General features: G+C 36.3%; 1 protein-coding gene across 6 annotated transcripts in view; it reads left to right on the top strand.

The window, feature by feature from the left end:
• Positions 1 to 12,833, top strand: part of USPL1 (ubiquitin specific peptidase like 1) — a 34,096-nt gene extending 21,263 nt beyond the window's left edge. For all 6 annotated transcript variants that reach the window (XM_064586261.1, XM_045869266.3, XM_045869267.3 and 3 more), the window contains 3 exons: positions 2,567 to 2,692; positions 8,262 to 8,419; positions 10,409 to 12,833. In XM_064586261.1, coding sequence (XP_064442331.1) covers positions 2,567 to 2,692; positions 8,262 to 8,419; positions 10,409 to 12,285 — 2,161 coding nt within the window. In that variant the 3' untranslated portion in view covers positions 12,286 to 12,833. The remainder of the gene's footprint in view (positions 1 to 2,566; positions 2,693 to 8,261; positions 8,420 to 10,408) is intronic.
• Positions 12,834 to 13,687: the final 854 nt, after the last annotated feature.

Below are 13,687 nucleotides of genomic sequence, written 5' to 3'. Positions count from 1 at the left end.
GAGTCAGAAAGTTTTCATCACACAGAAAGTTCCTGGTTGGCAGTTAAAAAGATTACCAAACTGGTTCTGTTGGTCATTTATTCAAATCACTATAATAGAGATCAATCCTTCCCTCTTTTCTTACCTACTGGCAAATTAGAAAATTTGGAGTCTCTTAAAATTATTAAATAAAAATGTGAGAGAAAACTATTGCTTAGATACTCATTATCTAAATTGAGATTATTTTTGGTATGTAGGGGTCAGTCAAGGAGAGTCAAGTCTGAGAGAATGTCCTAGGGAATACAAGCAACAGAACCAGAAAACTTTTTTTTAACCAGTTAACTCAAAAGTATTAGAACAGAGTAAGAATAAGCATTTCACTCTCATCTAGGACTTAAATAATTTTCTATGAGTATAAGAACGAGTATTTCCTGGTCTTCTATCATTGATTTATATAAATTAATCTGATTTTCTCCTCATTTGACAAATGTGGAAAGTGAACTTTGAAAGGGGTTAAATAGGCAAGGCCCAAGGTGACACACTACTAAGTGACAAAATTCAAGCTTAAGTTTCTTGCCCTCAGACTTTCCTGCTCACTGTGGTATACTCCTTAAATCACCACCTGGATTTTAAATAATATAAACAAGCTTGATGATTAAAATCAGCTTAATTACAGCTTTTCCAAAATCCACATCTGAGTTGTTTGACAGCTTTTCATTGAGTATATTTTATGTGCCAGGAACTTAACAGAAAAGTAATCTTTATCCTGGCCAAATTCAGACTAGTTAGGGAGATAACATATAAACACATAATTGAGGGCCAGTGACTTAGTAATTATTTTTGATCTGTTGGATGCCTTAAGTTACTTTGAATGCAAAATGTTAAGTGCATTTTGGAGGTGTATATAAAAAACTCTGAGGGTTCAAGGGAAAGAAGCCACTGGCATTTGGGTTTGCTGTTTTTTTTTTTTTTTAATTCCTTTGTTCTAAAAATAAGTAGTTATAGAGGAAAAGCTAAAATGAAGTGGCATTTCATTAAATACATCTTAATATATACCATAGTTTAAAACATTTCCACTAAATCTGATGGGAGAATATCCAGCAAACTCATGGTTTTGTCCTGCTGTTTTTAGGGCCAGTTTAAGATCTTTTACTTGCTTTACAAAGTATATTTTGGAGGCAGTTTAAAAACACGGTTTTTGGAGTCAGACTCCCTGTATTCAAATCTCAGGTCTATCATTTATCATCTGATATGCGCTCTGTATTTCACTTTCCTCATCTGTAAGATGGGGAGAAGAATGGTACTTGCCACTTAGGGTTTTTTGGGAGACGAGTGCTTAGCACAGCATCCTGCTTTTGCACATAGTAAGTGCTCAAAAATGTTTGCTGTCATGTGGAGCATTAACATTTATTTGCTGAGACAGACTCCTTTTTATAGCCTAAAATACAGGAGCCTTTACTCAGCAGTCGTCTGTGAGAAGCAAGAATTTAGTAGAAAGAAGTCCATTCAGTTTTAGTGATAACTTTACACTGCTTCGCTTTTAAAATGTTAGCTTCCCTGAGAACTGGTATATTTGTAACAGCCTCTGCTTATCTCACCTTGATTGAACAGTATTTGTTTACAAAAAAAAAACTAGTGTTTTTTAGGTAATTAATTGCTCTTTTAAAGGTATTTTTATTAAAGTGAATCCAGTTGAGATATAGTGTACATCTTTATTTATTTAAAGATTTTATTTATTTATTTGACAGAGAGAGCTATAGTGAGAGAGGAAACACAATCGGCAGGCAGGGAGAGAAGCAGGCCCCCTGCTGAGCAGGGAGCCCGATGCGGGGCTCTATCCCAGGACCCTGAGGTCATGACCTGAGCTGAAGGCAGACGCTTAACGACTGAGCCACCCAGGCGCCCCTAGTGTACATCTTTAAGTATCATCTTTTTAGGTGTCTGTTGCTGTCAAGTATTTAGGCTAAAGTGCAAATTTAGAACTTCTGTAACCTGTGAAAATAAAATTATTTCACAACTAGTATTCTAATTTTTTAAAGATCAAGAAAATTGAGTTGTATGTATTCCTGATTATATATTTGGAAATGCCTTTTTTCGTTTTCGGTTGTCAATATGGATAGCCAGATGTGAATTTTGTAAGTAAGGGGTGAGCTCTTAATAAATTTGGAAACAGTGGTTCTCAACTAGGGGCTGTTTTGCACCTCAGGGGACATTTAGCACTGTTTGGAGCTAATGGTTGCTACATTTGGAGCTGTTAGTGGCATCTAGTGGGTAGAGGCCAGGGATGATGCCAAACATTGTCAGTGCACAGGGCAAATGCCTCACGGCAAAGAATTACCCAGTGCAAAATGTCAGTGGTATTGCTCTTGAGAAATCCTGGTTTGAACATTTTCTTCATCTCACAACTGAAAAAATACACATAATTATGGTGAAGAGGCTTCACAGAGAGCTTTCCTATGGTTTGGAAGGAACAGTGGCGTATTTATTACATGGGAGGAATAGGAAAGTATGAATAAACAAACCAAGGTTTAGGCATTGGTTTAAATTGATGTAAATGAACTTAAGTTATGTCTTCTTTTTTTTGCAGACATACGAAGAATCTGGTCACTTTTACAAATGTCATCCCTGAGTGGCACCCACTTAATGCTGCCCATTTTGGTCCATGTAACAATTGCAGCAATAAGTCACAGATAAGAAAAATGGAATTGGAAAAGTGAGTTAAAATTGCCTTACTCTTTTTAGAACAAAATGAAGGTGGATTTAATGTGTAGAATTGCAAGTGTTGACTACAAGCTACTTTTCAGAAGTTTGCATTAAACAACGTAGTTACAAATTACCAAAATGCCCCTCTATCAAGAACTCTGGCCAGTAAGCAAACTGTCCCAGACAAAATACCGCTGAAGACCTGTCTTAGGGTGATTGTCTGACCCCACGCTACTGGTGCCTTTTCTTCTTTTGCCTTTTTTCTCCCTTTAAGGATATTAATCTTCAGTTTTTCTCTCCTCTGCCAACTGCTTGGAGTCACTAGAATTCTGAGATTTCCTTAATGTAATATCAAGAACTAAGATGACTCAAAGATGAACCACAGGCTCGTCTGTCTGAATTCCCATCTTCTCCCAGAACTTGAGCTGCTAATTCTTCATCATCTTATAAGCTTTCTCTGCCTTTGAGCAGATGTGTTTTTATTATATTTCACCAGCTTTTCTATTTGTCCTCAGTGGGACCACTGGTCAGAATTACTTTGTTCTAAAATTGCTACCAGAAGCCCCATATTTTAAACTCGGGTCAGTTCCAATATAGGCAGTTTGTCTATCTCTCTTTTGTTAGTTAATACACTCACACACTTACACATCCTGTGTAACCTGAAGGTTTAGTCGCCCTCACCTCTAACTCTACAGTAAAGAAATGTTTGGAAGTATAATTTGGTGTCATAAAGAACAGTTAACCTTTTCTTACCTTTTCTGATGCCCTTGGAGGATATACCAGGAAATGCTCAATCTTTACTAAAGGTTTGTTTTCATCCAAGTAATAAATTCTCAGCTAATCTAATAGTGCCCAGACTTAGAAGGATAAAGAGCAGTGCCCCTCCTACCTCCTCTCCTTTAAGCATCTACTTTACACCTTTAAGGTAGTATTTACTATGACAATTCAGAACACTGTGCTTATTCTTTATATAGTCTTTATATAGTCTTCTCCTTTTACAGTAGTTGAGGACTAGGACTCTGATAACAACACCTGGGCCCCATTTCTGTGTAACCTCTCCCTGTCCTCCTTCCTATATGATTACATTTTTTGTTAAATCAGTACTCATTGTTTATTATTATGAATATACGTATATTCCCTCCAGCCAAGCAGTATACAAGGTTATGTTTCATTTCTTTTATAACTTTTCATTTTTCCTGGAATTACTAATTTCCTTGTGTTTTCATTTGCTTTGTTTATGTATGCATTGTGAATTTTTTCCAAATTCTTCAAACACCCATCAGTAAATTTTCCAAACACTTAAATGTTTCTCAGTTTTTGAATCCTCCTCCCTCCCCCTTTTTTTCTAGAAACCTTTCTTCTGCCACCTTCCATCCTTCTGCTCCAGTGTTCCAGTTTATAGAGTTCCTCTCTGGGCCTGGTCCGTGGGAGTGTTCTTTATACTCTCTATCACTATCCCAGTTTTTAGCTCAGGGCCTTACCCCCACATTCTTCAACATCTGTCACCTATCAGTATTGAGTCTTCTGGAGGTTCTGTGAGGTGTATAAGTTCTTCTCATCAGTGTGCCCACTCCATAGCACTCATGTCATCACTTCATCCATTCTGCTAAGTTACCACTTTCCCGTTTGCTTTTTGCTTTCAAAATATTTGTTGTTTTCTTGTTTGCTTCTGTCTCCTTTCCCTTGTTGGTCCTTTTGGTTTACTACCATTTTTTTTTTGGTCATTCACTATCATTTGGAACATTTGAGTGGAAAAGAAGAGAAGGTACCTTTAAGCTGAAGTCCATAGTCTTTCTTGGCTGTGTGGGGTTTCAAACTTTGAGATTGGAGTGTTGTAGGAGCCCTTTTTTGTTTTGTTTTTTTTTTGTTTAAGCCCTGTCCTTGATGAGAAAGAGGTAGAAGGGTAGCAGGTTGTGGGTATCTGCCATCCTGTACTGGACAGTTGGGTTACTTGAGGCTTCCTGGTGTATGTAATTTCATCTAACAGTTATACCTGCTTTTTCTCAAGCCCACATTGAAGATAAACTTATACTACTATTTTGTTTGATCTGTTAATTGGTCACATTGCAACATACAGTTTTTAATTACACAAATATGTTGCTTTACTTACGTTAAAGATTCGTGCTCTGATTTGGCAGTGTATGCGCTAAGTGTTTCAATGTGAAATGTGTTTAGAGTTCTAACAGGCCAATTTATAAGCAGAATTTATAGTTTGGACATTTACTATATTCAAAAGTAAATTGAACTAGTATGTGAAATTTCATTTAAATTTTAAATGACAAGGTATTTATAAAGTCCTCTGTAGTTTTTTACTTTGAAATTCATGTTCTTGATTTGTTGATGTCTAATGGAATTTAGAAACAAATTTAATATAGTTTTTAAGGATAACTTAAAAGTAGTTAGGCCCATCATGATATCATGCATAATTCCACCTTACAGCATTCTAAAAGCTAATAGTGTTGTAAGTTCCTTGAACACCTTGTCTCAGGCAGTCCACATCTCTAATATGTTCCCATTAGAAAGAGTCCATTGATAAATCAGATGAATGAGATCTGTCAAGTTCAGATCTGCTACTTTAAGTAAATTATTTAGGAATTATATTCAGAGCATGGTGATGTGGAGCACCAACTTAGAATCTGATTTAATTTTACTTCACAAACTCCTAAAATGAACCTCATTACTGCCATGATCACCTCTAGGAGTCCGGTCCGCTGTCCTGGATTGTCATTTGAAAAGTTTATTTATTTAAAGTTCGTTTTTAAAGAATATATAAAAAATTTAAAAACCTTCGCTTTTAACAGTGATTTTTTTTTTTAAGATTTTTTTTTTTTTTTTTTTTTTTATTTGAGAGAGAGAGAATGAGAGAGAGCACATGAGAGGGGGGGAGGGTCAGAGGGAGAAGCAGGCTCCCCGCGGAGCAGGGAGCCTGATGCGGGACTCGATCCAGGGACTCCAGGATCATGACCCGAGCCGAAGGCAGTCGCTTAACCAACTGAGCCACCCAGGCGCCCCTTTTTTTTTTTTTTTTTAAACTAAAGGTTAGGGGAGGCTAAGAAGAGAAATTAGATGTTTTTGGTCTTTGCTTATAGGCCTTATTAAAGTGTCATCAAAGTATCTTTAAATATAATGATTTTGAGACTTTCTTCCAAGCAGATAAACTAAACCATCCCCTACAAAAGTTTGGATGGAGTACTGATATATAAAATAGTTAAAATTATGTTTCTTAATTTAAATCTGCATTGTGTGGCACAAAATGCTTATTATTTTATGAGATCCTTGAACTTACCTCCGAAGAATATAGTTGTAAACCTTTGTTTAACAAGTTGAATTTTTCTGAAGAAGTATTTTGTTATAATTAATATGAACCAATTCTAATTATTTTAATTACATCTGATTTTACTCATATATTTCATTTTTTTGTCATAGAATCTGAAATGGGAAATCGTTCAGTGATGTAATTAGATCTAAAATATAATGAGATTTAAAAATTATATTTGCAGTTTTTTTGCCTAAAGCCTACATTATTACAGTTCAGAAATACATATATGCACATTGTTAAATTTGCATTTTCTAAAATATGAGTTACTACGTTACATTAGTTGGGATTAGAAATAAAACACTTGTCCTCCAGGCCATTTGCACAAGACTGGCTGCTCTTCGTGGGACAGGGATTTGGTGTTTCCCTGCTGTCTGTGGGTAGCCAGGGCAGTTGGCACAGTTCCCTGTGTGCTGCTTTCTCTGTTTTCTGTTTTCTCTCTTCTCCTGAGGGTAGATCCTTATAATAGGAGGAGTTTAACCTAAAGTTAGGGAGGTGAATGCAAATGGATCTTGGCTTGAAATCTCTTGTGACTCTCATTCCAGTTCCGTTAAGCCATCCCATCCAATTTTTTTATGGTTGAGTCCGTACCTAACTTGATCCTCTCAGCTCTGAGCATCATCTTTGACATGCTAGGCATTGCAGGTAGGGAGAAGCCTGAGAACAAAATCTGTTGCCAAGCTAGGAGTAAAGTTGTACCCTCAGCTGAGAGGCCGCGTATGAGATGAGTTGGAATTATGGGTAGGAGGAACCTGTAACATTTAGGGGACACTAGAGTCTAGGGGACCAGAGAAGAAAATGAAGTAGAAAAGGATGAGCGGGGGCATATGCTTTTTAATTGAATCCAAGATGCCATCGTTTATAAGTTGCACCAGTTTTTAAATATGCCATTAAGAAAGAAATGCAGCCTATTTAACACTTTCTGTGTTTAACTCACATAAAGAAGGCAGGAAGTTCATGAGTTTTTGTAGTCTAGGGATCAACAAGAGTGTTTTAGTAACTAGCCTTAGAAGATATCTTGAAAAGGTATCTATCATATGAGACCAGGAGAATTAAATATTAGTACTTACAGAGTCATGCAGGTGCCTAAGCCTGCATATCCAGCTGTGAGAACAGATCTCTAGTTTCTCTGTGGATCATTGATTCAAAGGCACACTCTTCAAATGTTAACATGGGAGAACATCTAAGAATTGATGGCATGATAGAGTTTAGTTGGCAGTTTTCTTTCCTAGTGGTATATGTTATAACCAGTGGTATCTTAGATCAATTAGGTAGATATGATAAAAATCAAAGGGGGTTAGCATTATAGACAGTGTTACAGCACTTTTTATTTATAGGTACTTTAATTTTGAAGACTTGATTATTCCTCTAACATGATTGACAAGAGATAACTTACTAATTAATTATTCCTTGTCAGTCTGAATAATCTGCATTTTGGACATTGATTCAAGTTCATTTCAGCTGAATAAATTTTGATAAGGTAAGTAAGTTTGACAGCTGTTTAAATATTGGGAAAAGAGATATTCATCATTTTTCTTAAATCCTGAGAGCTTTGTTAAATTTGGTTATCTGAGGCCCATCATTAGGTTCTATGTTCTGGTTTGGTATGTTACTGAAATGATAAAGTGTATTTTTGAAATTATGGATGTCTTAAAGTTTATAGTACATCAGCCATTATGTTGTATTTTCTTCTCTGTTTTAGGTACAAATTAAACTTCCTAAGTAAAAGTTTTACTTTGTTGGACCTCTTTGCTTCTGGAAATAATAGTGAAATAGACCAAATTATTAGCATGTTGAGGTTTTTTAAATGTTTATTTCAGTGTCTTAGGTTTATTACTTTATTTCACATACTACCTATAAAACAAAAGTAATTCATTTGGGCACTAGATGCCCAAGAAAATTGTAAAAGGCCTGGATTTTTCCTTGTGATTTTACAGAGTAGTTATGTTACCAAGAGATCTTTAAGCCAAAGCAGCATTGTGGCTTACAGAGCAATTTTTGCTTAATGGTCTGTGTTAGAGCCTTACTGCATGATAGCTTCCAACTGTCACTGATACCATCCTGAGAAGGGTTTACTGTTACATACTTCATAGAGTGAGTTCTCCGTTTCTAATTAAGGCACACATCTGGAGGTTCTCAAGAAAAATTAGTGCAGTTAGCCTTGAACATGTTATGTGTGACTTCCTTGCTTCAGACCATCTTTTGTGTAACCAGGCACAGGGCGTTACATTTGTTTGACTTCACTTGCCTTTCTCTCCCACAGAGTGTCTCCCGTACTCATGTTGCACTTTGTGGAAGGCTTGCCACATAACGACTTGCAGCACTATTCATTTCATTTTGAAGGCTGTCTTTATCAAATAACTTCTGTAGTTCAGTACCAAGCAAATAATCATTTTATAACATGGATTTTGGATGCGGATGGTAAGTATTTAAACCTTTTTCTTTTATGATAATAGGCATAGAGGCCAAATTCTAGATTTTTTTTTTTTTAAAGGCAAACTTTGCCTTGACTCTTTTTTTCCTCTCATGTCTTGCCCTTGCCTTTAATTCTTCTGCCCCCTCCTCTCCTGTGTCACTCTAGTTTAGAATCACTCCTATCTTTGCTTTGTATAAGTATGGGTATACACATGCATATACATATTTCTTTTCTGGACAGAAAAGGAGATCATATAATACTGTTGGTTTACAGTTTGCGTTTTCCCACTTAGTATGTTCGCTTTTACTCCATGAGAAATACATGGTCAGTATAGAAAAATGAATGGTGGTGATTTTGATTTTTTTAGATATGTAACCATGTACTGCTTTTAAAAAGAAAGTGCATCGTACTGAAGGTTTTTAATTGAGAAAGGACAAAAATTTTGCTTAGTTTGCAGATGTTAGTAATATAAATAAAAATAAACATCTCTTGGGTGCCTGGCTAGCTCACTCAGTAGAGCATGTGACTCTTGATCTCAGGGTTGTGAGTTCAAGTCCCACATTGGGCATGGAGCCTACTTAAAAAGAAAAAAAAAATTGAAAAAAAGAAAAGTAAACATCTATTTCTAGAACTGTGAAACAATATCTGAAATTCATAATTTATCTAAGATAAAGCCTTTATTTAAATAATTAAACTTTTCAGTAGAAGGTTAAATAGTATGGCTCATAATTTTTGCTAAGTTTTTCCTTTCACGTATCTAATACGGTTTAATACTGAGTTTGTTTTTCTCACAATGTTCACTTTGTCTTAAACAAGACCACTCAGCCCTTTACAGTGTCATATTAGGCTGTTGGTAAGGGGTCTCTTTGATATTTTTTTCTCTTTTCTATTGTTTGGACACTTTTTATATTTGATATTTTCCTCTTGGGGATAGTTTGGGTGGATGACACAAAAATGTGTGGTAAAAGCACTTTGCAAACTAAATCTCACGTTATAAATACTGTCACCTTAAAGTTTAACCCTACTTCAGAATTGGGGGGAAGTGGTTCTCAATAACATAAGCAAAAACTAAACAAGCAACTTATTTATTTTAATTTTTTACTACATTCCAGGGAATCTGAAATCCTTTTCAGGTAGGTTAGATAGTTACATGGTTTCCATCCCTGACAACATATAAAAATCACGGTTACTTTATAAAAAATGTCTTGGCTTTCCCCTGTCATTGAATCGATCTTTGGGGATTAGGCCCAAATGTGACTTAAGTAATTCTAATGTGCATGTGTGGTGGTGAACCACTGATGTAAGCAAACAAAAGAGTCTCAAAGTTTTAATGGGTATAAAAGAAGAAATAGGTTCGTGTGGTTTATAAGGGTGTATCCATATTAATTTAGTGAATGGTTTTCTTGGGGCTTTTTTTGTGTGTAGAGGAGGTTAACCTCTTCCCTTGTAATCTATTACTTCGTTTTCACTTGACAAATGAGAAAATAGAAGCTCAGAAATAAAATAAGCAAACACCTAAAAACCTCCAAGGTTTTTTTTAACTAAAAAAAAGAGAAGAATTGAATTGAAATAAGAATTGAAACAAATGTGGGTACTTGAGGGTAACAGGCTTCCATTTATCTTGAAAATTCACATATATGGAAAAATTTAATCCATTTTCTGATGTTGTTGGATAAATTGGGTGATATACTATATTCTAAGTCACAAAAATTAAAGAGACTTCTCTCTCGATTTTTGTGGGTATTGTAGGAAAGGGTAAAAACTATCTCAGTTTTTCAAATTTCTGGATGTTAGTCTATAACTTTTATTAGGCAAATAAGGACTTTAACCTTGGCAGAGAAAAATGGTGACATAAGTATAAGGCCATGTTCTTGAGTGTTCTCTTTTGGTGGATATTCAGGGATATAGCAGTTAAAATGGCCAGAAGAAAGTGAACCTCGGCTGGTGGGTTTTGAATGTCTAACCTCATTTACTGAACTTTCCTCATCCTCCAGGAAGTTGGCTGGAATGTGATGACCTTAAAGGTCTACGTTCTGAAAGGCATGAGAAATTTGAAGTTCCTGCTTCAGAGATACATATTGTTATTTGGGAAAGAAAAACACCTCATATGACAGATAAAGCATCTGCCTGCCTTCCACTTAAAAAGGCTAATGAGGAGGCTGCTCTCGGTGATGAGAAACCAGCCGCTCCAACATGGTGTTCTGGGGGTGACGCTGCCTCTGCTGAGCCGCCCTGCACAACCGGGACGGCAGTTGCACCGAGCCCTCTCTCACAGGGTGCATCTGTAACGCGTGGGCATCATGTACTTTCAGGTCCAGAAGGTTGGGTTGACAGTAATATTTTGTCTTTGACACTTGAAGAAATACAGGTTAACTCTGAATGTTTTCTCTTAGAAAATGAACCTGTGACAGAAAATGCAGGAGTTGGCAAAACAAATACGTTGCAATCAGAAGAGTCACTAATGGCTTCTTTAGTATCAGCTCCGTGTGTTGAAAAGCTTACTCAAGACCAATTCGTGAATGTAGGCTTGCCATCTCAAATTGTAGGGGCAAACATGCAGTTGGCACAGCCGAGTACAGAAGACACCGTAATTACTAAACCTGTGAATACTATGCATGCTACTGACCCTATAAACGGAGTAAAGCCAGTAGAAGTTGAGGGTACAGTTGCCCTAAAGAAGGACACTCCATTAAAACAATATCTTTCACCCAAAACTGAGAAATTAAAACCAGAACAAGCTGTTATAGCTCAGGTATCTAATTTGAAAAAAAATGAAACTGTGGCATTTTCTCAAACCATAACAGCGAAGTCAGTACAGAATTCATCTCTGAAAGAAACTCAGAAGAAACCATTTGTAGGAAGTTGGGTTAAAGGCTTATTAAGCAAGGGTGCTTCTTTTATGCCACCTTGTGTTTCAGCTCATAATAGAAACACTGTCACTGATTTGCAGCCTTCAGTTAAGGGGGCAAGTAATTTTGGTGGCTTTAAAACGAAAGGCATAAACCAAAAGGCTAACCGGGCATCCAGGAAAGCCAATAGGTGTGCAGGTAAGCCTCCTACAGTTAGTAACCCTCCATCAAGCCATCCATCGTCTGGTAGCACGACTTCTCGTGAATGTGCTAGTGTTACTGCTGATTCAGACGCTTTGAAGAAATGTGAAAACCCCTCCTGCGGAGCTCACCACAGTCACGATTCTTGTGTAAAAGAAAATGGTGTTTCTCCAGCAAACCACGGAGACTCAGTTGAGGGTCAGATTCATAAACTTCGTCTAAAACTTCTTAAAAAACTTAAGGCAAAAAAGAAGAAATTAGCTGCTCTTATGTCTTCCCCCCAAAAAGGAACACCTCCAACTGAAAATTTAGAACATGTGTCCCACTGTGGGTCTCCAAATGATTGTGAATCAATAGAAGACTTGTTAAAAGAACTACAGTATCAGATTGATACTGCTGATAATAAATCTGGGTGCACCACGGTTCCATATAGTAGCCAAAGTCATGAGGAAATTTTAGCAGAATTACTGTCTCCTACAACTGTTGTCTCAACAGAGCACTCAGAAAATGGGGAGGCTGACTTTAGGTATTTAGAAATGGGAGATGACCACATCCCAGCACCAGTGTCTACTGAATTAAATGATATTCCCCAAAACACACATCTGAGACAGGACCATAATTACTGTAGCCCCAGCAAGAAAAATCAATGTGAAGTTCAGCCAGACTCAGTGACAAATAATGTCTGCATTAGGACATTGAACTTGGAAAGTTCCATGAAGACTGATATTTTTGATGAGTTTTTTTCCACTTCATTAAATTCTTTAGCAAATGACACATTAGACTTACCTCATTTTGATGAATATCTGTTTGAGAGTTGTTGAGTGCATGTTACCTCTTTTTAGTTTAATATTTATTATTGCTCTTGGAAAAACTTAGTATGTTATTAAGTAGTGTTTACACACTGGCCTTGTCATGAACAAAACGTAAGCTACTGAAGGCTTTTCCTTTGGTTCTACTCACAAAGCATGTAATCTGTTTTACAAATTAAAATGATCAAAAACTGGTTTTCCTTGTTTGCTTCATTTTGTATTATAGGACAAGGAAGATTTCAGAATGAAAACTGGAAAACTAATGTCTAGTTTCTGGCATTTTTTACAGTTGGGTACATTAAATTCCTACATTTTAATTTTGGTTACACTGTTTTAGGAAAAACACTAGTTTGTACAAACTTAAGTCATTGTATATGGACTATAGAATGTGTGACTGTTTGGTAATGGTTCTGTGATCATATTAAGACCCTAAGCCTGTTTCTTATGTAATAGTTGAGTGCTGTGGAATGTAAACCTCCCCCCATACAACTTCTTTACTTACAAAAGATGGCAGGAAACCTTGTTACTAGAACTCTAAGTAATGTTACACATTTAATAAATGATCTCTAGCAGGAAAATGATCTATGTTTGTGTTAATAAGAGTTCACATCATAAATGCCCTCTTTCTCCTAGCACATGGTATTTCTGCGAGGAAAGTGGGACACCATCCAACAGTTCTGTTTTGGGAGAAAATAATAACCAGGTGCTTATTAGGCTTGCTATATGGGTTCTGTTTTGTATGAAACACTAATTCATTAAAACCCCAACATTTCTGTGAGCGAGATACCATTATCACATTTAACAGATAAAGAAAGAGCACAGAGCTTAGTAAATTGTACGGCTGGGATTGAGGAGCATGGTTACTACAGTGCTTAGAAGTATGTGTTCCACCTATCAGTTTTCATTTAAAGTTTGGATGCTTGAACAGCACCACTGCTGTAGTGATTGGAGTTAGTAGGAACTGTTACTAAGGTTTTAAGGGTGGCGGTCTTGGGATATTTACTTTGCCAGGGACTCGGCACTTCATGATTGATTTGTCAATTTATTCCCAATCCCCCCACCCCCGCATTTTCTGATTACAAAAGTACTGCATGTTTGTCAGGAGAAATTGGGCAAATACAGAAAAATATGAAGATTTTGGATCATCCATTTTAACTACTGGTAATAGTGGTAATTACTACAAACATTTTCCTATTTTTATACATGTAGACTTTTAAAAATTCTATTGTACCTATTTGTACGATCTTAATGTTTAATGAGCATTTTTCCATCATAGTTTTGACAGCTTTTGGATAGCTATGTTATATTAACATTGTATGGATTATCATTGTTTCACCAGTCTTTAGATTTTGAGATGATTTGTACCGTTTTGTTATTAATTGTGCCACAGCAATTATTGTTAAGTTTTTGCACA

The sequence above is a fragment of the Mirounga angustirostris genome, unplaced genomic scaffold, assembly GCF_029215605.1.
Source record: "Mirounga angustirostris isolate CCGP_5_RB_7025 unplaced genomic scaffold, mMirAng1.0.hap1 SCAF_3, whole genome shotgun sequence".
Taxonomy (NCBI): Eukaryota; Metazoa; Chordata; class Mammalia; order Carnivora; family Phocidae; genus Mirounga; species Mirounga angustirostris.
Note: the sequence above shows the minus strand (reverse complement) of the source record. Positions and strands in the feature narration are given on the sequence as shown.